The sequence below is a fragment of the Salmo trutta genome, chromosome 8 (genome assembly GCF_901001165.1).
Source record: "Salmo trutta chromosome 8, fSalTru1.1, whole genome shotgun sequence".
Taxonomy (NCBI): Eukaryota; Metazoa; Chordata; class Actinopteri; order Salmoniformes; family Salmonidae; genus Salmo; species Salmo trutta.
The window spans coordinates 32,941,890-32,967,724 of NC_042964.1; the positions used below are offsets into that span (position 1 = coordinate 32,941,890).

Below are 25,835 nucleotides of genomic sequence, written 5' to 3' on the forward strand. Positions count from 1 at the left end.
TACAATTTGTTTCAATTTATCTTTGTTACTTCTTTTTGATATTTATGAGTCTTATTTTTGTATATATTTTTACATTTATATAGTTTTAAATGTTATGATTATTTATTATTTATTTGTGTTGTTACAAATGTATGAATAAAAATTCCAATTAGTGCAGAATGGTGCTTTTTGGGGGGGGGGGGGCTGAAGGGGGGGTTCGCCCAGGGAGCCATACAAGCTAGAACCACCACTGCTTGCCATCTGCCCAGTACACTTGAAACCGTGATTCATATGTGAAGAGCACACTTCTTAAGCGTGCCAGTGGCCATCGAAGGTCAGCATTTTCTCACTGAAGTCGGTTTCAATGCCCAACTGCAGTGAGGTCAAGGCCCTGGTGAGGACGACGAGCATGCAGATGAGCTTCCCTGAAATGGGTTCTGACAGTTTGTGCAGAAATTCTTTGGTTGTGAAAACTCAGTTTCATCAGCTATCCGGGTGGCTGGTCACAGACGATCCTGCAGGTGAAGAAGCCAGATGTGGAGATCCTGGGCTGGTGTGGTTAGACATGGTCTGTGGTTGTTAGGCCGGTTGGACAAACTGCCAAATTCTCTAAAATGACGTTGGAGTCGGCTTAAGTTAGAGAAATTAACATTCAATTTTCTGGCAATAGCTCTGGTGGGCATTCCTGTAGTCAGAATTTCACTTGCACGCTCCCTCAAAACTTGAGAAATCTGTGGCATTGGGTTGTGTAACAAAACTGCACATTTTAGAGTTGTATTTGATTTTCTCAAGCACAAGATACACCTGTGTAATGATCATGCTGTTTAATCAACTTCTTGAGATGCCACACCTGTCAGGTGGATGGATTATCTTGGCAAAATAGAAATTCTCATTAACAGGGACGTAATCTAATTTGTGCAAACATTTGACAGAAATAAGCTTTTTGTGCATATGGAACATTTCTGGGATTTTTTATTTCAGCTCATGAAACCAACACTTTACATGCTGCGTTTATATTTGTGTTCAGTGTACTAAAGACTAGTCTATATTATACCTCCTAATTACATACTTTAGGCTTTATCTTAGTCTTTTTCTTATTTTTGAAATCATAACATTGATGGCAATGCAATGTTTTTTTTTTCTTGAACACATCTCTTCCTCACATTTCATACAAGTATAGAAATCTTAGTATCAATGGCATATTAGAATGTAACCTTTTGACTTCGTGCATGTATCACTAAATGCATAATTTCAGTTTTTCCTTTGAGTTCAGTATTCCATTGTGTAGGAGCCATAATATGCCAGTTAAAGGTGCAATCTGTAGTTCAAACAATAACAAAGCGGCTACACCGCCCCCTGAATTGGTAAATAGCTTAGGTATTGGGGCTAGAGAAATGTTAATGCTCCCAAATTCATGGACAGAGCTATGGATGCAAGGACAGACCATCTATAAGATCAAAGTGTTTTTAGGCAATACAGTGTTACCAAACAAAGGAGAAAAACAAGCTTATATTTTGGGTTCTGGTGCGGTAAGACAATTTAACTAAGCTCAGACGTTTATAAGTTATATTATTCAAGAATCAATGTGTATATGAATTTCAAAGTAAAAAACATATCGTAACAATTGCTGATTGCACCTTTAAGCGTTTGATTGCCAGCTTAACGGTGAGGTACTGTCTCCCTCTAGTGCTTGTTATCCATAATGCTTGAGGTGAAGCAAACGTTTTTGATGAAGTGTCAGAAACAAGTTGATAAGATGCAAATGTAGAATTCAAGGTCAAGGTGTGGGGGGGCAGCAATGATTATTCATTTTGTGACAATACTATTAATAAACTATCTTGGTTCAGGATTCTGTTTTTATGAAGAAGTCAATCGTATTCTGTAAATATTTAAAATCTATCTGCAGGTTTATGTCGAAGTTGCCTGTAAAACGCGACTCATTAATAAAGAGAATGAGGGTGGCACTGGGTGGCGCTGTTGTCCAAGATGTTTAGCAAAATAGAATTCCAGACAAAAGCAATCTATCAACAATATGGGTTGGCTGCTAATACCGTTCGTGATTTGCACTTTGCCTTGCACTTGAGGTTGGACAAGAACTGTCTGCAATTGCAACAAAGTATCTAAAACGTATATTTTGCAACAAAGAGGACAATGGCAACATCCGTGAAATTGAACACCGGTGCAGAAATGCCCATTCTCGGTCTCGGGACGTGGAAGGTTCGTTCTAAATTTAGCAAGTCATCCTTTTTACTTGTAGTTTGCCAAGAAAGTTAGCTATGCTACTAGCTAGCTAGCGCCAACTTTTTGAGTTCTTCGTCTTTGAGCTAGTTAGCTACTTTGGACGTTACAGAATGGCGTGCATTTATGACAAATGAATACGTAGCTTTCTCTCTTCCGTTATTAATGTAATTATAATATATTGTCAATTACTTTTCTCTCTAGCACGTTCTTGACAATAACATAACTGTAATTCCATAAAATGAACAATGCCATTTGTTCGATTTATATTGTCAAGATATTGTGTGAACTCTTACGTTTTTAGGAGTAGGCAATAGGCCCCATAGTTTCTGTCACAAAGCTTTTCGTAGCTGTGGTCCTGTGATTTGTGGTTGAAAGGCTGCACCCATTTCCTCAGATGCATCTATAAAAGTCACAAATGCCTTTTGTTTAATATTTTGTGATCAAGTCTGTATACATTTGAATCCACAAGGTAGGGACCATACATTTGCAGGCTACTGAATACTTGTTAGAGTTTTATTTTGAGACAGGCTGAATAAGCTAAGTAGCTAATAGGCAGAGGGTAGCATAATGTGTCTGATTCTCTGTAGTAATGGCATGGGAATTATAATGAATTTTATTTTGTAAAGTGATTTCTTGCATCAACCAACACAACAATGTTCAGTCACCTCCTTGTCTGAAGGACAAGTGGATAAACAGGTTTTATTGTCAAGCCCTGCATGTTTTTTTTTCAAAGTCATGGAATGTAGGTCTACATTGAACACCACACATTGGCTGCTACTGTAGGCTGAATGTTGAACAGCTACTTCCATGTCAAAATGTTATGTGATTCATTCCATTGTTTTTTATGGTAGGCCACTGAAATGCCTACATTATGATCAAATAGCCTACTTGGCCACTGTTAAAATAGTAAATAAAAGAGGTTACAGCCTCCGTGTTCACAGTAAACACGCACCGGAAGTTGCACAGAAATTTCACAGGGTTCAAGTTTGCGCTCAGCAGACCTGAAATTTGCTCAGTGCTGAAAAATATTAGAGGGAACATTTCTGTGCAGTGATCCAGATTGCGGACTTATCGGCGTACTTTGACACTTTTTTGTTTTTAAATCCTGGATTTTTAACCCCTTGATATTATTGTTGGATCTGATTTTAATAGCTAACATTTCGACGGCCATAACAAATAGATATGGAGACCATGGACAACCTTGTTTAACTCCTCTTGACAGTTCAAAACTTTCTGAGAAGTAACCATTATTTACAATTTTACACTTAGGCTTACTATACATAACTTTTAGCCATTTGTATAAGAGATTCTCAAAAATTTAAATAGTCCAGGCATTTATATATAAATTCTAGTCGTACTTTATCAAAGGCCTTTTCAAAATCTGCTATGAAAAAAAAAAATCTGCTACCAGTGTTCAATTGTTTCAAGTAATTGGCTTATTATCTTCAATGTATCGTCCATGTAAAAAACCTGCCTGATCAAGATTAATAATATCCTTTTTCATTCTATACGCTATGCATTTTGGTAGGATTTTTGCATCACAAAATTGAGTTGTGCCATCAACCCTGGAGTTTTTCCGGAATGAAAGGAATTCATTTTATCAAGAAGTTCCTCCTCTTTAATTTGGGCTTCACACAAGTCTTTCTGTACAGTTGTTCATTTTACATTATTATTATCAAAAAAGTAATTACAGTTAACATCATTCAGTGGAGATGGAGGAGACTGAAAATGCAAAAGAATATGCTTAAAACATTTTGCTTCCTCTTTCAAAATATAATTTGGTGAATCGTGGATGACTCCTTCATTTGTAATGAGTTTCTGTAAATTATTTTTGATAGTATTTCTATGTTGAAAATTCAAAAATAATTGTGTGCATTTTTCACAATGTTCCATCCAGTTTTCTTAATGTTTTGTACACTCAGTGTATTACAGACTGACCAGGTGAAAGCTATCATCCCTTATTGATATCACCAGTTAAAGAAGGATTTTTAAGCCTTGAGAAAATTGAGACATTGTGTATGTGTGTATGTGTGCCATTCAGAGGGTGAATGGGCAAGACAAAGGATTTAAGTGCCTTTTGAATAGGGTATGGTAGTAGGTTCCAGGCACACTGGCTTGTGTCAAGAACTGCAATGCTGCTGGTTTTTTCACGTTCAACAGTTTCCCATGTGTATCAAGAATGGTCCACAACACAAAGGACATTCAGACAACTGTGGGAAGCATTGGAGTCAACATGGGCCAGCATCCCAGTGGAACGCTTTAATAACATTGTAGAGTCCATCACGACAAATTGAGGCTGTTCTGAGGTGCAACTCAATATTAGGAAGGTGTTCTTAATGTTTAGTATACTCAGTTTATGTTGCACTTGATCATTCTTGAGTAAGTTTCTCCAGTTATTTTTGTTTTTCTTCTAACTTATTCTGTGCCTCTGGTACAGTAATTTATTAGTCATATTTTTTGTTTTTTACCCCCTTATCACCCCAATTTCGATCTTCTCTCATCACTGCAACTCCCCAACGAGCTCAGGAGACGATGAGCCAAGTAAAGCCCCGATCGCATTCTGTCTCCGATCAACACTTTTTAAACTTTTGGTGCCAGCGAGAAGGACACAAGAAAGTAGTCAAGACGACTAGATTGATTAAGCCTCCTCCATGTATATTTCAGTAGGTCAGGGTTTTTAAGCCTCCGTATATCGACTAGTTCTAATGTGTCCATGATAGTCGCGGTCACCTTAAGTGCACGAGGGTGTGATTTCCTTTACGGTCCATTGAAGTTACTTAAAACTGTGTTATCTCCCACCATAAAGGATCTTTTGTTGTTTGTGAGATCGATAGATTGTTGTAAATATTTTTTAAGAAGTGTGGATCATCATTATTTGGACCGTATAGATTAATGAGCCAGATCTGTTTATCGTCCAATAGCATATTTAAAAGGATCCACCTTTCCTTGCGGATCTGTTTGGACAGTTTGCACATTCGGATCGAAATTATTGTTGGTTAATATCATCACCCCTTTTGAGTTTCTTTGCCCATGACAGAAGTATTTCTTCCTCCCTGTCCCTTTTCCACACAACCTCCATCTGTAGTTGTAGAATGAGTTTCCTGTAAACAATATATATTATATTCATTCTCTTTTAGCCAGGTAAAGACTGATAATGCTTTTATAAAATGTGCTAAGCCATTACAATTACAGCTAACTACACTTATTTCACCATTTACCATAATGAGATACACATTTCAATTATACTTACCATAATATATGCCTGTAAACTTTACTACCAAAAAGTACCATGATGATCAAGCTGTTTGACACCCTGAATTTATCTATACTTACTAATACTACCAGAATCAATGCCTGACATCTGTCCATGTAGCTGTACCAAACTATATGCACTGCTGAACATACTGTAGCTGCAACTGACTAAGTAGATCTCCAATTATCTTTCCAATATCCCTCCTGAGAACGCCTCCCCTATCGGAGAAGGGGATGTTGTCCCTGATGATGTCATACCACCTCCGTACCCGTAACGCACCTTTAGCGTCCTAAGCACACCTGCAACCGCCGATTGGCTACTCAAGATCTCGCTAATGTTGTAGTTGAAACATTTGAAAGAATGAATAATTCTGTTTCCTGCTCCCTCCTCTGTACCAGTCCCCTCCAGGTAAAGTAACTGATGCGGTGAAAGCGGCCATAGCTGCAGGTTACAAGCACATCGATGGGGCCTTCATCTACCAGAACGAGACAGAGGTGGGAGAGGGCATTCATGCCATGGTCAAGGAGGGGGTGGTGAAGAGAGAGCAGCTGTTTGTGGTCAGCAAGGTGAGATACAATGTCACTGCAGGACAGTTATCTCTGGTCTCAAGTTTGTAACACTGACATTGCAGTGAGAAGTTGAATCCCTCTTTAATATGCTACTTAAAATAACGAATTTGATATCAAGGCTATATGATTGAAATGATCAAATGTTGGCGAGTGAATCTGTGGTTTAGATTGAAATGAGGAAATTGGTTGGAAGTTACGCAACTCAAGCGTGCTCTCTTTTCAGCTGTGGTGCACATTCCATGGGAAGTCTATGGTGAAAGAAGGCTGTCAGAAGACTCTCAGTGATCTCAAACTAGACTACCTGGATCTTTACCTGATACACTGGCCCATGGGTTTTCAGGTGAGACTAATACCATTTTAACACTATCTCACTTGTAGCTTTTTTGCTCAAGGAGGTTCCATCATTGGTTTATGGCGGGGTCATTCAAATCCAAGCCTGGAGGTATGGAGTGCTGCTGTTCTACCTGATAATGTCCCAGGTCTAAATCAGTCCCTGATAAGAGAGGAAGAATGAGAATCAACAGTAGAACAGGCTTCAAGGTCCAGATTTGAATACCCCTGGTTTATGGTGTTGTAAGAGGAGTGTCTTGTGACTTTTACAATTGTTTTACTACTATCGTTGTTGCGCAGCCTGGTGAAGCCCTCTTCCCTACGGACAGCAATGGAAATAATATCGATGATGGGTCCAAATTCCTGGAGACATGGGAGGTGAGCCAGTGTGAGAGGACGCGTCCTCTAAGACACTGTACAGTTCTCTTCAATTGAACATCACTACCTGGTCCAATAAGAAATGCACATTTTTGTTTTCTGTTATGTGCCCTAATGAATACAACCGTGAGTTTATTGTAATCTATCACAAATTGGGGATGCCATATTGACCTGTGTCTGATCTGATGTTGTCCTGTATACTAGGGTATGGAAGAGCTGGTGGATGCTGGTCTGGTCAAGGCTATCGGTGTCTCCAACTTTAACAAAGACCAGATTGAATCCATCCTAAACAAGCCAGGCCTCAAGTATAAACCTGCCAACAACCAGGTACTGACGTTCGTTACTGAATGAGTGTTTACTGATAGTGATAGTCACTCAAAAAGCTCACAAGCCTGGGATCAACACTATACATTGCGAAGCACACAATGCTGATCCTATATTCTTAATTGTATCTTGTATCCCTCAACCTTCTTCAAAATGAGACTTTTCAGGACACTGAGCACCCAACGCTTGTTTTAAACCCTCCCTTCAAAGGGCAGAGGCCTCATTGTCAGTATCCCTGCCCGATTGTCTTATTCACAGTGACAGCTCGGTCAGATTAAGGCCAGTTTAGTGCTTTATAGTCAGCCTCTTTCCCTGAGGCAAGGCAGCAATGCTTTGGTGACCTTATATTCCTGCTGTTTTCCAGGCACATCTATCCCAATAGACATCTTGATTAACGGGTACATATCAATCTGATTATTTGAGTGGACAGGCCCTTTTGTGTCACCATACTGAACAACTTCCCAGGCTTCCGGAATAAACAGCAAAACCTTATGGGGCTTATTTTGACAGTATGGGTCTTAATTAAAATAAATGTTATTTATTTGTAATCCACCATATAACATTTACATTTTAGTCATTTAGCAGACGCTCTTATCCAGAGCGACTAACAGTAGTGAATACATACATTTCATTTTTATTTCATGCATTTCTTAATTTTTTTTTTTTTTTTTTTTTTTTTGTACTGGCCCCCCGTGGGAATTGAACCCACAACCCTGGCGTTGCACACACCATGCTGGCGTTGCAAACACCATGCTCTACCAACTGAGCCACAGGGAATTGAATTCTGTATGTTTATCAATGTAAAATACCACTCCACTGATTCTCTAATGCTACAATACATCCCATGTATAAGAACTGTATGTGAAGTGAATAACCTCACAAATGATTTATGCCGCCAGGTTGAATGCCACCCTTACCTGAACCAGGAGAAGTTGATCAACTACTGTCACTCTAAGGGCATCTCTGTGACAGCCTACAGCCCCCTGGGTTCCCCAGACAGACCATGGTGAGTGTATATACTGCAACTAATAATAGAGATACACTCTTGAGTATACAAAACATTAACAACCCCTGCTCTTTCCATGACATAGACTGACCAGGTGAAAGCTATGATCCCTTATCGATGTCACTTGTTAAATCCAATATTGCGACTCAATATCAGGAATGTGTTCCTAATGTTTGGTATACTCAGTGTAGTACCTAGTACATGATTTATGATCATACAAAGCCATTTACAGTTCTCCCTGTGAAAAGATTGTAACACTGTGTCAATAACAGGGCCAAACCAGAGGACCCTTCTCTGCTGGATGATCCCAACATCAAGGCCATCGCTGAGAAGCACAAGAAGACCTCTGCGCAGGTACTGTACTCTAACACCCTTTTCACATTATCGAGCCAACCCGAACCACACGGATATTTTCTTTAACCTGGGATCACATTTACATGTCCGCTTTCCTCTCTCCGTCATCCTCACTTCAGGTCCTGATCCGCTTCCATATTCAACGGAACACGATTGTGATTCCCAAGTCTATCACCCCCACACGTATCCAGGAGAATTTCAAGGTATTCTCTCCCATAAATTCTCTATTTAGTTGAAGAGGTGTGTCATCAGATTTTTTTTTAGTTCACACGTGTAGCTTTGGGGTAATTTTTGTCTTTTTGAAACGCGCAGGTGTTTGACTTTGTGTTGAGCGACGAGGAAATGAAGACCATTCTGGGCTTCAACAGGAACTGGAGAGTCTGCCCAATGACAGGGTGAGACTCTACTTGGTTTAGTTTCACTCATGTACTGTATTTTTACAGTATACACACTCTGCAGAGGCTCAAACTGTTTAAATAAGTATTATGAAGTCTCCCTGAATTTCAGTCAAATCGTCATTTTAATGTGATGGTGACAGCTATGTTTATTACGGTGTTACTTTTCTTTGAATGTAAATATACTTGGTGTACTCGCTGACGAAGGCTATGCAGCCGAAACGCGTTTGTGTTTTTAAACTTTTTTTCCATTGAGCATGCCATACAAATAAGGCATTTTAATTAATTATATGAAGTGTGCCTTGGTCCTCCTTTCTTTTTGATGACCAATTTACCCCTTTTACCAAAGAGCACCTTCTGTCTACCAAAATCGACTATTTTGTACCTTAGCAGTGCTTCCCTTCCTCCTTTTTCTACATACTTAGTGTTTATTTGATTTCTGAACATGTGATCAACTGTACTGTCTCTCTGAATCGTGCTTTGTTTTTCTTTGTCCCCCAGGAGCATGAAGCACAAGGACTACCCCTTCAATGCTGAATTTTAGGGAAACAGGGTTTCAGTTACATCTGGTGCTGTGGCTTGCTTGAGATGTCTGGCCTCTCTGTTCTCGTTTCATTCTTATTTCTCCCTTTAAGACAGTGTGCATAAATGACCATCCTTGAGCTAGTTTCTAGCGATTTAAAGACTGTGATTTAGTATCTGTGTGTTGCAATATTGTATTTCTCATGACATATACACTCTGACCTATATTGTTGCCTTCTAGCCTAATACACAATAGTAATTATTTTTCAAAAATCATGGAAACATAATTTGACATAGGATCGATATTAATGAAGTATTAAAAAAAAATAATCTTGAGAGTTGGGTTACTGGTTTGGTAGGAAATCTGGAGCCTTGGATCTGCTAACGCACAATAGGGTTTGTGGCTTGTCACATGACCCAGTTTGTTTGTGTCTTTTTCGATTTGAGTCTAATGGTCTCAGACTTTTTCATCAATGAGCCTCCCCATTTAAAGGCCATATAATAACCATATGACTTTAAAGAATTTATGTTAACCATAAGAATTCATAGTTCAACCATATGAGCTGGGTATGTCATACCTGGTCTTACTGAAGTCAGTTACATAAATATCACAGTGGTACATGGACATTGTACGTGATGTACAGTATTACATATCAACTGAGATATTTCATTTAAATACATCGGTTTTGTTTTTTAAAAATGGCCAAAGGGTGAAACATTGGCATATAGAAATATAGACATAGGTCAATGTACTATTAGGATAAGCTATGTGCATTAAGATACTTTGTTGAACACTCCTTCCCTCAAATGCCTAGTCATAGGAGCCCTTTGGCCTAGAATGAATCATCCACACTCCTTCCTTACAGGATGATAAAGCACTAGTCACAGACTTTGATTCGTGTGATACTGTTGTGAAATTCCCAGTTCCCTTTTGTGAACAGTTTAAAAAAACAAATTATAATAGCTTTCTCTGCTTCAATATTGTGTACTGTGTTCTTGTATAATATTATACATGCAAATCAGGACATATTAATATATCAAGGTAGTCAGGTAGCAGTTTATATTTCAGGATTAGAATCAAAATATGTAGAAAATACATAACATCAAGAAATGATGGAATGAGTCACATTTTACTGTGTAAGTTGTCAATGTTAACGTATTGGTTGAGATATCTCTAAAGAGCACTGTCTAAGGAATTATGAATATCATTTCATATTACGAGGAGCACAGGGACTCCGTGCTTTCAAAGGCACTTTCCAACATGTAAGTAAACGTACAACTATGCAACATGTATAAACATGTTTAAACTCTGAACAAGTAAAGGCAACGATATTTGGCACTTATTACATTACACATTGATATTCTGTTCGCCTCATGAACTTCTCTGTATCTCATGAACAAGGTCACAGTAGTGGTTGAATCTATATACAACTACTGGACTTCTCGCTGTATGTCCCCAGTGTAGGAAAGTGGGTGTCCACTCGGTTTCAGTATTCTGCATGCAGAGGGAAGTCTTTGTGCTTGTTGCCCCTGCAGTGAGGAGGAGGGTACGTCAGGGAAGAACGGGTAAAGAGGAAAGTGGGGTTGAAGTCAGCATCTAGACACTCTGGACTCACCATTCCATAGCAAACCCTCTCCAGTTCCTGTTGAAACTCATGATGTCTTTCACGTCGTCGTCACTCAGCTCGAAGTCCAACACCTGTTTTGAAGGTGACAAAATAACAATGTAGAAATGTGAAGGAACAAGTGGCTCGAAACCAAAAGATTATGGGTTCAAATCACACATTCTCTTTTTGTGTACAATTTTGCCACTGTCAAATATATGAAGAGGTAAAAGTGTGGTCTCAGTGGATTCCAGGTCAAATCCTGCCTTGCGTTTAGGTTCAAAATTCTTCTCTTGTCCGTTTGTGTACAACTCTATATCATATACACAGTGTACAGTGAGGGAAAAAAGTATTTGACCCCCTCTCAATCAGAAAGATTTCTGGCTCCCAGGTGTGTTTTATACAGGTAACGAGCTGAGATTTGGAGCACACTCTTAAAGGGAGTGCTCCTAATCTCAGTTTGTTACCTGTATAAAAGACACCTGTCCACAGAAGCAATCAATCAATCAGATTCCAAATTCTCCACCATGGCCAAGACCAAAGAGCTCTCCAAGGATGTCAGGGACAAGATTGTAGACCTACACAAGGCTGGAATGGGCTACAAGACCATCGTCAAGCAGCTTGGTGAGAAGGTGACAACAGTTGGTGCAATTATTCGCAAATGGAAGAAACACAAAATAACTGTCACTCTCCCTCGGCCTGGGGCTCCATGCAAGATCTCACCTCGTGGAGTTGCAATGATCATGAGAACGGTGAGGAATCAGCCCAGAACTACAGGGGAGGATCTTGTCAATGATCTCAAGGCAGCTGGGACCATAGTCACCAAGAAAACAATTGGTAACACACTATGCTGTGAAGAACTGAAATACTGCAGCGCCCGCAAGGTCCCCCTGCTCAAGAAAGCACATATACATGCCCGTCTGAAGTTTGCCAATGAACATCTGAATGATTCAGAGGACAACTGGGTGAAAGTGTTGTGGTCAGATGAGACCAAAATGGAGCTCTTTGGCATCAACTCAACTCGCCATGTTTGGAGGAGGAGGAATGCTGCCTATGACCCCAAGAACATCATCCCCACCGTCAAACATGGAGGTGGAAACATTATGCTTTGGGGGTGTTTTTCTGCTAAGGGGACAGGACAACTTCACCGCATCAAAGGGACGATGGACGGGGCCATGTACCGTCAAATCTTGGGTGAGAACCTCCTTCCCTCAGCCAGGGCATTGAAAATGGGTCGTGGATGGGTATTCCAGCATGACAATGACCCTAAACACACGGCCAAGGCAACAAAGGAGTGGCTCAAGAAGAAGAAAATTAAGGTCCTGGAGTGGCCTAGCCAGTCTCCAGACCTCAATCCCATAGAAAATCTGTGGAGTGAGCTGAAGGTTCGAGTTGCCAAACGTCAGCCTCAAAACCTTAATGACTTGGAGAAGATCTGCAAAGAGGAGTGGGACAAAATCCCTCCTGAGATGTGTGCAAACCTGGTGGCCAACTACAAGAAACGTCTGACCTCTGATTGCCAACAAGGGTTTTGCCACCAAGTACTAAGTCATGTTTTGCAGAGGGGTCAAATACTTATTTCCCTCATTAAAATGCAAATCATTTTATAACATTTTTGATGTGTTTTTCTAGATTTTTTTGTTGTTATTCTGTCTCTCACTGTTCAAAGAAACCTACCATTAAAATGATAGACTGATCATTTCTTTGTCAGTGGGCAAACGTACAAAATCAGCAGGGGATCAAATACTTATTTCCCCTCACTGTACAAAACATTAGGAAAACCTGCTCTTTCCATGAGACTGACCAGGTGAAAGCTATGATCCCTTACTGATGTCACTTTGTCTTGCCCATTCAGAGGGTGAATGGGAAAGACAATATTTAAGTGCCTTTGAACGGGGTATGGTAGTAGGTGCCAGGTGCACCGGTTTGAATATGTCAAGAACTGCAATGCTGCTTGGTTTTTCACGCTCAACAGTTTCCTGGGTGTATCAAAAATTGTCCACTACCCAGGTGCATCTTGTTTCCATTGATCATCCTTGAGATGTTTCTACAACTTGATTGGAGTCCACCTGTGGAAAATTAAATTGCTTGGACATGATTTGGAAAGACGCACACCTGTCTATATAAGGTCCTACAGTTGACCGTGCATGTCAGAGCAAAAACAAAGCCATGAAGTCGAAGGAATTGTCCGTAGAGCTCAGAGACAGGATTGTGTCGAGGCACAGAGGGTACCAAAACATTTCTGCAGCATTGAAGGTCCCCAAGAACACAGTGGCCTTCATCATTCTTAAATGGAAGAAGTTTGGAACCACCAAGACTCTTCCTAGAGCTGGCCGCCCCCAGCCAAATTTAGCAATCTGGGGAGAAGGGCCTTGGTCAGGGAGGTGACCACGAACCCGATGGTCACTCTGATAGAGCTTCAGAGTTACTCTGTGGAGATGGTTGTCCTTCTGGAAGGTTCTCCCATCTCTGCAGCACTCCACCAAGCAGGACTCAGACCATGAGAAACAAGATTCTCTGTAATGGTGAAACCAAGATTGAACTCTTTGGCCTGAATGCCAAGTGTCACATCTGGAGGTGACCAAGAACCAGATGGTCACTCTGACAGAGCGTCACGTCTGGAGGAAACATGGCACCATCCCTACGATGAAGCAGTGGTGGCAGCATCATGCTGTGGGGATGTTTTCAGCGACAGGGACTGGGAGACTAGTCAGGATCGAGGGGAAAGATTAACGGAGCAAAGTACAGAGAGATCCTTGATGAAAACCTGCTCCAGAGTGCTCAGGACCTCAGACTGGGACGAATGTTCACCTTCCAACAGGACAACAACCCTAAGAACACATCCAAGACAACTCAGGAGTGGCTTCGGGACAAGTCTCAATGTTCTTGAGTGGCCCAGCCAGAGCCCGGACTTGAACCCAATCGAACATCTCTGGAGAGACCTGAAAATAGCTGTACAGCGACGCTCCCCATCCAACCCGACAGACCTTGAGAGGATCTACAGAGAAGAATGTGCGAAACTCCCCAAATAGAGGTGTGCAAAGCTTGTAGCGTCATATCCATGAAGAGTCGAGGCTGTAATCGCTGCCAAAACTGCTTCAACAAAGTACAGAGTAAAGGGTCTGAATACTTATGTAAATGTCATACCTCTTTCTTTTTTTGTTTTTATGCCAAAAAAATGTACAAACCAATTTTTGCTTTGTCATTATGAGGTATTGTGTAGATTGAGGAAAAAAAATATAATACATTTTAGAATAAGGCTGTAATGTAATGAGGAAAGAGTGAAGAGGTCTGAACACTTTCCGAATGGACAAATGTTTTTTTAATATAGGCACATCTTTATTTTTTTATTTTTTTTTATAAGTGCCCACTTTTTCCAGGAGCTTTTCTCCATAATCGCTGCTTTTCACAGGAGGGGACCCCAGGTATATATATACCACCATGAGTTCTGACAGCATTCCAACTATCCCAGAGAATCAACGCCACCACATTCAGGAGCGGAGCCTAGGATCGAACCTACAACCCCGTACATCAGAGGTAAGATTCTTACCAGAGCCAATGGCTCTTCCACACCTAGAACACTGCTCTTCGTATATTTGACATTGAAAGCTGTAGAAAACAGACAAGATATGAACCTCTAGGTTAGGAGGCAGGGATTTAACCTCTAACCGACCCAACTCCATCTACAGTTATAGATTTTCAAAAAATACCTGAAAATTTTCCTTGATCCGGGAGGGCGTAGCCGACTTGGGAATGACGATGACATTCCTCTGGATTTGAAAGCGGATAAGGACCTATGGAGAGGATAAGAACAGGGATTGGTCACTTGACTGACCCTAGAACAAGACTGCTTTTATCCAGCCAAAGAATGTAACCGTTACCATGCGACCGTTGGACCCACGCACGATGACATGGTTTCAAAACAAGGATACTTAATGTTAGAGAAACACCAGCCAAAACCTTGACAATTGATTGTCCCCATTCTAACCCCTAGCCGTTTTCTTTAAACGCTACACATGGGACCCATATCCAATTTCAGGCTAATCATTGTATATAAATCTATCAGCATATATAATTGTACTGTAAGATTCTTTGGAGAGTGAAATCAGCTGCGTTAACCTCAACTTGAATGGACTTTTGTTGAAAATGTAGAATTTCACAAATCAAGACCGGAGTAAGCATGGTTGAGAACACGGTTGGTTCTACCCTTTGTATTCCCTATAGCTAGGGCCCTGGGTTTGGTGCAATCATGTGACATGCCTGGATTTGAACCATTTTTTTTATTTAAAGCTTTTTCATCAGTGTCTCCTTTCTATGTCAGATGGTTCAGCACCATCCTCAGACAATTGCTTTCAATTTTGGTGTAATTTAATATTTCTGGATAAGGCTTAAAATACAGGATCAAATCTTGCTACAGTATGTCCCTAAAGGCAGAATTAGGAGAAAGTTCACTGTTTGTAGAGGTTATTGATGCTTCTCTCATACCTGTGCTGTAGTCTTATTGTGCTTATCAGCGATGGCCTTTAACTTTGGGTCCTCGAGCAGAGACGGCTCACCAGGTTTCGCCCTGTTGAAAATGTAATTTATTTTAGTCTTCCTTATGTTGACATGAAGTCAAACGCACATCATTTTTAATGGTGGGTGGGGCCTGAAGAAAAAAATCTAAGTAGGGAAAGGGTGGGGTCCGACAATGCACACACTCATTGAAACGTTGTCAATAACCAATTAAATACAATTTCTGTTTTGGATCATTTCATTGTACAGGTCAATTGTACTTCATTCTATAACCTTCCTTTTAATCCAAAGTGACTGTATACACATTAGATCCCACTTTTTATAAGATATTCCTGTCTCACCATGGTCTGTCTGGGGAACCCAGAGGGCTGTAGGCTGTCACTGAGATGCCTTTAGAGTGACAGTAGTTGATCAACTTCTCCTGAGTCAGATAGGGGTGGCATTCAATCTGAAGGGACAAATACAAAGATGAGGCATTGGTAATACAGAGATGGGGGCAATAATGCCTTGCTTCAAAACTGTATTGACTTGTTTTGTCTGTCTTGATCACCACAGACTACAGTACCTGGTTGTTGGCAGGTTTATACTTGAGGCCTGGCTTGTTTAGGATGGATTCAATCTGGTCTTTGTTAAAGTTGGAGACACCGATAGCCTTGACCAGTCCAGCATCCACCAGCTCCTCCATAGCCTGTTCAATAGGTCAAGATCAAGCTCAGTAAACTGTCAAATGTCTTGTAGTATAATCTTTGCTGGTGTTGGGGGATGTTTGTTTTGGAATACAGTATACCATTTTTGTTTTCCTTACCTCCCAAGTGTCCAGGAAGTTGCTTTCACCTGCGACTACTTGTCCGTCTTCACCAGTAGGAAATAGATTCTCTCCAGGCTGCAACGACAAACAAACTAGTTACAGGACAATAGTCCTCTCACTCTTAACCAGGGATAGTTTGAAAGCTGATAGTCATTTTCGTGACACAGACACACACAGTACCTGAAAGCACATAGGGAAGTGTATTAGGTAGAGGTCCAGGTAGTCTAGTTTGAGGTCACTCAGAGTCTTCTGACAGGCTCCCTTCACCATAGACTTCTGCTGGAGAGTACACCACAGCTATTTGGGAGAAACCGTCATATTAGACTGCTGCGGCGCATGTTGAAATACAATTTAAATGCCAATACTAGCCTATGGACAAGTTTTTGAAGTGTCATGGTGATGTGTGGCAGTTGAGTAAGAGTGCACCCAGAACAAATGATAGTACTAGCATGACATTGGTCACCATACAGAGCATGTGATGACATGCCTTCCGCCCGTATGGAGCTGTTTGTCTGCCTGGCGTCTAGGGGGAATTCATAGCGGCTCAATGACCAAATCTACAAACATGACTAATGCGTCTTGTTTTCCCCATTTTTGACACCGTGACCAAGTGGATAATCGTCCTCGTACGCACCTTACTGACGATGAAAAGCTCCTCTCTCTTCACCACCCCCTGGTCAATCATGGTGTGAATGCCAACCCCCACCTCATCCTCGTTCTGGTAACAGTAGGCTCCGTCTATGTGTCTGTAGCCTGCAGAGATGGCTGCTTTCACTGCCGCCGCTACCTTGCCTGGTTCTGCCTACACAGGGATTCAGAGGAATCAAATGAGGGCCTATTGCAGTAACCTCACACTTGACTTGAGCCTCTGTCAGAAAGGCTACATAATACTGTAGAAATACTAATCATGACAGATTTGATTATACTGTATAATATAATCATCATTAATAGACGGCCTATATTGTTAGGTCAAAAAGTCAAGTATAGGCTAACCCCGATTCCAAGTGTGATGGTGAAACATAAGTGCAAAAATAAGATGCTTCATCTTGGCCATCATAGTTCATTAAAACTCTCAGGAGATATGGCAAATGAGAAGACTCTGGTATTTTAACATGAACATACCGGTAGTTGCCAAAAGAAAGAAGCAGCTGACTGCCAGTTGTTGATTCCATGAATTCAGTTCAACAATTATCAATGCCATCCATGCAAGATGACTGGAAGAAACAAAATGCGCTTTATCTTACCCTCCATGTTCCCAAGCCCACGATAGGCATGCTGGCCCCGGTGTTGAGAGTTACAGTGGGTTTAGGTGTCATCTTTAAAGAGCTGCTGTAGTATCAATCCTAGGATTCTGGGTTGTGAGAGGATCCCTGTATTCAGAGTGGAAGGAATCAGTATTCTCAGTGCAGCACATAAAGAGCTGAAACACAGATGTGAAGAGGGTTATGGGGTTTATGTAGAGGGAGAGCGTCTGGGTTTGATTGGTTATGCCTGCCTCTACAGCTAAAACAGCGAATGGGGCCAGGAAAGGGGGAGTGAAGGAGTAGCAATGAATCAGCGTGTGTGTGTGTGTGTGTGTGTGTGTGTGTGTGTGTGTGTGTGTGTGTGTGCGCATGCGCAGAGGGTTTGCTTGTCACGATGACAAAGAACACATTGCTTGTTTAAATAATTCAGGATGTGATGCAGCATACATTTCCTGCTAATGTTGATTGAGTTGAAGAACATATGATAATGTTGAATATACATATTTTTTTTTTTGATCAGTATTTGTAGTATGTCTAGAGCCAAATCATCTTCCTTAAACAAGGTATGAACCTTCTCGCTAGTGTTTAAATACAATATTGGAGTGATTTTTGACCTTGCAATGACTGTGATTAAAAAGGACAAGTCATGGGGATTTCAACAGTCAGTGACTCAGGCTGTCACTGACTGTTGAGATCAGCATCCTGTGCATACATTTTTGTACGAAGGTGTGAATAGCATAAAATGTATAACGGTGACCTAGCATAAAAACACAATAGATTAGATTAAACGCAACAGACCCAGATCCACAGACTCCATATTTTATGCAGATCTGCAACGCAAGCCTCAAAAGCATAGCTAGTTTACTAGATTTGAACACACACGCTATCTAGGTTAGGCATAATGTTAGCAGTTTTATGCACGTTTATCTGAACTTGAGAAAAGTGGAAATCTACAAACAAAGGATGAAAAGCTGAGATTGAACAGTAAATTAGATGGACTAATCTTGTGATATGGGTTCAAGCCAGGCATAAAGACCCTAGCTACCCAGACAGCGAGAAGGATCCACGCCAGATCCGCGCCTGGACCTATTGCAGCATCTGGTCCGGATCCGTGAAGCGGGCCAATACCGGCGTGGATCTGGATGCCAGATCTAAAACGGAGTTGGGCCAGGACCAGCTTTTTCCCCAAATCTCGCATACAAATTTCACCTCTGGATCAGCTCTGATTATGACTCGCTACTAATGGTGAGGTGTTCTAGTTTTCTTACTTTAAATACTGTATGTTGAGCAAACTATAACATTATCCTAGCATAATTCTCATCATAACTGCCATTTTTAATAGCTTTAACACATAAATACATTTTCAAACACACATACCCAAAGTATTGCAGTAGTTATTGGTGATTCTGTAAAAGCATACTGTATAGAAAATACTTAACCAAGGTAATCTACTGACTCAAATACTAAAATCAAACATGAAAAAACATTTATTGATTTAAAAATGTCTTCAAATGTGTGTGCAAAGTGGTGTAATTGTTATACTTTTAAAGAGATCAACCAGAAAGATGTTCAATAAGTTTACTGAATTAAAAACAAACGCAACAAGCAACAAATATTTTACTGAGCTACAGTTCATATTGGGAAAAATTCATTAGGCCCTAACCTATGGATTTCACTAGGAATACAGATTTGCATCTGTTGGTCACAGATGCCTTCAACAAACGGTAGGGGTGTGACCACCATTTTCCTCATGCAGCGCAACACATCTTCACATAGAGTTGATCAGGCTGTTGATTGTGGAATGTTGTGCCACTCCATTGGCGGAAACTGGAACACGCTGACGTACACGTTGATCCAGAGCATTCCAAACATGCTCAATGGGTGACATGTCTGGTGAGTGCAGGCTATGGAAGAACTGGGACATTTTTAGCTTCCAGAAAATGTGTACAGATCCTTGCAACATGGGGCCGTGCATTATCATATTGAAATATGAGGTGATGGCGGTGGATGAATGACACGACAATGGGCCTCAGGATCTTGTTACGGTATCTCTGTGCATTCAAATTGCCATCGATAAAATGCAATTGTTTGTTGTCCGTAGCTTATACCATAACGCCACTGCCACCATGGGGCACTCTGTTCACAACGTTAACATCGGCAAACCGCTCGCCCGCACGACCCCATACACATGGTCTGCGGTTGATAAGCCGGTTTGACGTACTTCCAAATTCTCTAACGATTTCTCTCTTATGGTAGAGAAATTAACATTTAATTCTCTGGCAACATCTCTGGTGGACATTCCTGCAGTCAGCATGCAAATTATACACTCCCTCAAAACTTGAGACATCTGTGGCCTTTTATTGTCCACAGCACAAAGTGCACCTGTGTAATGATCATGCTGTTTAATCAGCTTCTTGATATGGCACACCTGTCAAGTGGATGGATTATCTTGGCAAAGGAGAAATGCTGGCTAACATGGATAAAAACTAATTTGTCCACAATTTGAGAGAAATAAGCTTTTTGTGCATATGGAACATTTTGGGGGATTTTTAATTTTAGCTCAGGAAACATGGGACCAACACTTGACATGTTGAGTTGTATATTCTTGTTTGCAAAACAAAGACAAAGGCTTGTTACTGTCTCACCACTCCCATATTAAAATGGAATGGCATTCCATATGTTGCATTATGACCAGGGTTGGGGAGTAACGGATTACATGGGAGGGTTTGGCCCATGTCATCCGGGGTGGGGCGACCGTTTTATTGTTTCATCTGTGGATTATCAAGATTTCAAAGTGTCGCCAACAAAAAGTGTAACAATGGGCCTATAGCAAATGCAGCATATGGCATTCATTTTTCACATGTAAATATGACATTTCAGTAGTGCTCATAGCATGCCATTCCATGACTGCTGCATTTTATTTTTCAACTCGAATCAATGAGCCCAATCAGTCCTCCATGACAACAAAACCATAAACAACAGAGTAGGGCTGGCTAATAAGTCCTTAGTTTTGGGGTTATGCTCAGGTAAAACAATTTGGCTAATCTATACTTTCATATTTCCAAGTCCTATTCTTGAAGATCAAGGGATATAACATTTAATGAATTGACTGGAATTCTGATAGACTGGTTTTTAAATGTAAAGATATAATTGAATCATATTGTATGTAGTAGAAAGCGATGGGTTAAAATAAGCCTACATAAGCAACCCATAAAGTAACATGTAACATTGATTTACCTTGCAATAGATGTGGTTCAATTAGTAACATAAATGCTTGTCTTCTGATGCCTCTTAAGGGGACAGGTAATAGTAACTAAAGGATTACATTTAGAAAGTAACCTACCCAACCCTGATTAGGTCACCGCTGGTGATTTACATAAGGTTGGGAAATGCTGAACTTCTTCACCGCCTCCCACGCCACCTTCGCACCGCCCAACGGTCGGTTTAATGTTATGTTTCTGAAGATGAAATATTACTAGTAGCTATGCTTTTATAGTAGGTCAAGGATTCAGAATATGTAGTGGGGGGGGGGTCGGACCTCCCCAGGGCTGCACTACAGGTGGAGATGGGGGATATGCCATTGCAGATTAGGAGACAGCAGTTGGCAATGAATTATTTGGTCAACCTAGAGGGACATGGGGTGTCTCATCCTGCGAAAAGGGATTTTACAGGCATGCTGGGAACATGAGTGAACACGAGCATTGGGTGGGTCGGTAATACCCAGGTGAAGGAGATTAGACTGTATGGAAGGGAGTTTAGTCTAACGGTAGCTATTCCTGTAAATCCACTATGGCTACTCCCATCTCCAGTAGTTGATCTAGAAGTAGGAGAGACTACAGAAAGATTTGTTTAATAGACATCTGGATACTGTGTATCAGGATTTTGTGGCCATTTACACAGATGGTTCAAAAGACAGGATGCACTGGGTCAGCATTTGTAGTGCAGGAATGTGGGGTGGCAGGAAATGTATTTATTTGCTCTGATTAATGTGTAGTGTTGGAGTCTCCAGCCCTTTAGATCACGTAGTAGACAATACCTGCTTTATGAGGTACTACAAACCCATGGCAGGATTAGACAGATGGGTATACAGATAACATTTACTTGGGTCCTAGCCCATGTGGGGGTGGAGGGGAACGAGGCAGTTAATGTACTCAAATCAAATTTTATTGGTCACATACACATGGTTAGCAGATGTTAATGCAAGTGTAGCAAAATGCTTGTGCTTCTAGTTCCAGCCATGCAGTAATATCTAATAAGTAATCTAACAATTTCACAACTACCTTATACACACAAGGTGTAAAGGAATGAATAAGAATATGTACATATGGATGAGCGATGACCGAACGGCATAGGCAAGATGCAATAGATGGTATAGAGTACAGTATATACATATGAGATGAGTAATGAGGGTATGTCAACATTATATAAAGTGGCATTGTTTAAAGTGACTAGTGATACATTTATTACATCCAATTTTTTTATTATTAAATTGGCTAGAGATTGAGTCTGTATGTTGGCAGCAGCCACTCAATGTTAGTGATGGCTGTTTAACAGTCTGATGGCCTTGAGATAGAAGCTGTTTTTCAGTCTCTCGGTTCCAGCTTTGATGCACCTGTACTGACCTCGCCTTCTGGATGTTAGCGGGGTGAACAGGCAGTGGCTTGGGTGGTTGCTGTCCTTGATCTTTTTGGCCTTCCTGTGACATTGGGTGGTGTTGGTGTCCTGGAGGGCAGGTAGTTTGCCCCCGGTGATGCGTTGTGCAGACCTCACTACCCTCTGGAGAGCCTTACGGTTCTGGGCGGAGCAGTTGCCGTACCAGGCGGTGATACAGCCCAACAGGATGCTCCCGATTGTGCATCTGTAAAAGTTTGAGTGTTTTTGGGGACAAGCCGAATTTCTTCAGCCTCCTGAGGTTGAAGAGGCGCTGTTGCGCCTTCTTCACCACGCTGTCTGTGTGGGTGGACCATTTCAGTTTGTCCGTGATGTGTACGCCGAGGAACTTAACCGTCGATGTGGATAGGGGGGTGCTCCCTCTGCTGTTTGCTGAAGTCCACGATCATCTTTGTTTTGTTAATGTTGAGTGTCAGGTTATTTTCCTGACACCACAAGCACTTAAGAGTGGGGATGTTGTTTCAATGAGCAAGGCAGAGGCAAAAAGCCTCATATGGACAGTGATGGTGCAGAGACGGCAGGAGCAGTGGAATAAAGATACTTGGGCAGGCATTTATTTCAAATACAGTGGAAAGTCAGGAAGGACGGCAGGAAGGGACAGAAGAGAGGAGACTTATTTTTTTTTTACAAGATTACGGGTGGGACACAGCCGGTTGAATAAGACCTTAAATGTGATCGGAAAGCATTTCGCTACACCCGCGATAACATCTGCTAAATATGCCTATGTGACCAATAAAATTCGATTTGATTTGAAAGCTTCGAACAAGAAAGTGTGATTATTGCCAGGAAACGGAGCCCGTGGAGCATGTATTGCTAAGGTGTGGGCAGTATCAAAGGAAAACCGGGAGGCTGAGATCTAGTATGAGGGAGAAGGGGATACAGGAAATTAGTTTTAAAAGTATATTGAGTAGAATGCCATTAGATAGTATTTTTTAAGAGCAGCGGAGCTGGCAGGTAGGAATTCGTTTCTCCCGGTGGCTAATCGGGTGCGGTCTCCAGTACAGTAGGTGGAGGTAATGCACCATAACGTTGGATGCCAACCGCCGATAAACCCCACCGAATAAGAAGTAACTGTTTTGACCACACAGCATCCGCGTAGATGACAGAAACCTTGTAGACTGGTCGTGGCCAATAAATTATTTTTGAAGGCGACATGACATGCGCATTATACGCTGTTGATGACATTGCTAGCTGGTTCGACTGAACTTTGGAACTGCCAACTGGATTGCTAAAATACATAAAATATTGTCTCCTTCGTTAGACACGACCATGCTACAGTTCCTGGTGAGTTGATATCGAAATGAAAACGATACCTTGCAAACTTTCTGCGTATTGATGGGCTACTGTAGCTAGCTTGCTAACTTAGCTATCTATCATAACTATGCATTGTCAATGCTGCTGACCTAACTAGTAAAAACAACAGCATGTATTCCGTCTTGAATAACAGTTTTTATTTCTAATCTTGCAGGCTGGGTTTACCTTGGGAAACGTTGTTGGGATGTACCTCGCTCAAAACTACGAGGTATACTAAGAGGAGCAACTAGCCGTGGACTGAACTCCACTAACGTTACCAACCGAGTGAAGCAGAGACGAGGCTTTGTGGAGTCTAACTCTAACTACATCGACAAGGTCAATACTTAAAACCAAAAAAATCATTATATTATGAAACGCCTACCTTGTACCTATGTAGTTGCCTGATTTTGTTTGTTTGTGCTGAAATCAATACTTTTTTCAATAAACGTTAATCAAATACAACCACCAACTGTTTCCTTGCGACACATGCGCATTTGCGCTGTGTTGACATCTTAGAGCAACAGCAATGAGCAAACAGTCTGTGGTTGTAGTTTAACTTCGATTGAAAAAGTATGGATTTCAGCAAAAGAAAGGCGTGCAACAACAGAGGACTAACAGGTAGGCGTTTAATAATTCATTTGTTTTTTTAAGTATTGACCTTGGGCAAATCGAAGTAGTCAGAGCTCGATTCCACCAAGCCTGGTCTCGGCTCCACTCCATTGGCAGAGTCATCAGGAATTTCCTTCACGGTGGAGTTTAGTCCGCTAGGGAACAACCCACTATAGATGTCAGTCAGTGTCGATGGTTCCCCTGTGTATTTGCTCTGATTGCTCCACCTCTGTTTAAGGTCCCCAACATTTCCAAAAAGATAGAAGCCTTCAAGAAGGATGTGGCAGCGAAGAAGAAACCTCCAGCAGATTAAAGAAGAGACTGTTTCTTTCAATCCATGTTGTTGATCAGAGGCAGATTGAAGAGATGGGGACTATTGGAACAACAAAATGCACACCGCAAAGGACATATCTTTTTTCATCTAATTTAATCTTTGCTATTAAAAGCAATGTGTACTAAGGTTACACTGGCAGAGGAATATATTGTAAAAATGATTCTCTAATCAGGGTTTTTACAGTGCCTGGACTGGTCCAGTGTTATTTTTTTGTTTGTATTCTTAAAGCGCTTAGCTACATTTTTAAGATAATATTATGAGGGTTCTATTTATGAGTGGATATGTGAAGATGACTAACTGCTGTGGGATCTAATACACTTCAGAAACCTTGGCCTTATCCTCGCAAGCAGCTGGGTGGGACACTGGCAATTGCATTTATATCAAGTCTAAACATGGCATTTTCACAATATTCTATTGTCATTTTTGCCAACTAAACAGTGCAGTTACAGCTTTTGAGTGATGTTATATTGAATTGGGAGGCCTGTTCTATGGATTCTATTTCTGTGGGTGTTATGGTATTGAGAATGAGTCACTCATGTAAATTGCATTGTTTGGTGTCCATTCTAGGCTAAATGCTGTTCTCTAACATCGTAGGCCTAATTCAGAAGTCTTTTCAGCCTGCATTAATACATTTGCTGATTTTGGTTCTGTGTCAAATTGAAAGATGTTACATCACATAAGATAGTGTTGTTAAGCAAGGGACCTAACTCAATACTTCATCACCATCCAGTAAAATAGATTTATTTTGTTGGGCCTTTTTTTTCACCCCATTTTTCATGGTATCCAATTGGTAGTTACAGTCCTGTCCCCTCGCTGCAACTCCCGTACGGACTCAGGAGAGGCGAAGGTCGAGAGCAGTGCGTCCTCTGAAACCCAACCAAGCCGCACTGCTTCTTGACACAACGCCGCTTAACCCGGAAGCCAGCCGCACCAATGTGTTGGAGGAAGCACCGTACACTCCGCGACCGTGTCAGCGTGTATTGCGGCCTGCCACAGGAGTCGCTAGTACGCGATAGGACAGGAACATCCCTGCCGGCCAAACCCTCCCATAACCCGGACGACGCTGGGCCAATTGTGCGCCGCCCAATGGGTCACCCGGTCACGAACTAGGTTCTCTAGTGGCACAGCTAGCAGTGCCTTTGACCTCTGCGCCACTCGTGAGGACCTATTTTGTAGGATAGTTATTCTAACTTGCCATGTTTATGCTTAACCTCCATTATCGAGAGAAGCATTCTTCACACGCGTCGCAGCTATTTCTTTTCTTGAGAGCATCTGGGTATGGTATGCCAGCAGAGGTCGACATAGGTCAATGTTTTTGTTCCCCTCTTCTCTGTAAATAACAACCAATCCACCAGAGGTCACCAAAGTTATATTTTGAATTTGACTAAAAACGACATTATAATCTG

At 41.3% G+C, this 25,835-nt stretch overlaps 3 protein-coding genes across 3 annotated transcripts; 2 read left to right on the forward strand and 1 right to left on the reverse strand.

Moving 5' to 3' along the window:
* Positions 1–1,987: 1,987 nt before the first annotated feature.
* Positions 1,988–10,330, forward strand: LOC115198713 (aldo-keto reductase family 1 member B1). Its single transcript, XM_029760894.1, has 10 exons — positions 1,988–2,196; positions 5,872–6,039; positions 6,266–6,382; positions 6,673–6,750; positions 6,955–7,077; positions 7,974–8,080; positions 8,353–8,434; positions 8,554–8,637; positions 8,747–8,829; positions 9,331–10,330. Exons 1-10 carry the CDS (start codon positions 2,131–2,133, stop codon positions 9,371–9,373), a joined length of 951 nt encoding a protein of 316 aa, XP_029616754.1. The 5' UTR covers positions 1,988–2,130; the 3' UTR covers positions 9,374–10,330.
* Positions 10,331–10,396: 66 nt separating this feature from the next.
* Positions 10,397–17,748, reverse strand: LOC115198712 (aldo-keto reductase family 1 member B1). Its single transcript, XM_029760893.1, has 10 exons — positions 17,523–17,748; positions 16,913–17,080; positions 16,459–16,575; positions 16,276–16,353; positions 16,036–16,158; positions 15,812–15,918; positions 15,441–15,522; positions 14,666–14,749; positions 10,968–11,050; positions 10,397–10,881 (listed from the first exon to the last, which is right to left on the reverse strand). The coding sequence occupies exons 1-10, from the start codon at positions 17,592–17,594 to the stop codon at positions 10,839–10,841; spliced, it is 957 nt and encodes a 318-aa protein (XP_029616753.1). The 5' UTR covers positions 17,595–17,748; the 3' UTR covers positions 10,397–10,838.
* A 5,531-nt stretch (positions 17,749–23,279) lies between these two features.
* LOC115198715 (short transmembrane mitochondrial protein 1) lies at positions 23,280–25,073 on the forward strand. The gene is made up of 3 exons (XM_029760900.1): positions 23,280–23,477; positions 23,662–23,715; positions 24,334–25,073. The coding sequence occupies exons 1-3, from the start codon at positions 23,463–23,465 to the stop codon at positions 24,406–24,408; spliced, it is 144 nt and encodes a 47-aa protein (XP_029616760.1). The 5' UTR covers positions 23,280–23,462; the 3' UTR covers positions 24,409–25,073.
* The last annotated feature ends 762 nt before the right edge of the window (positions 25,074–25,835 follow it).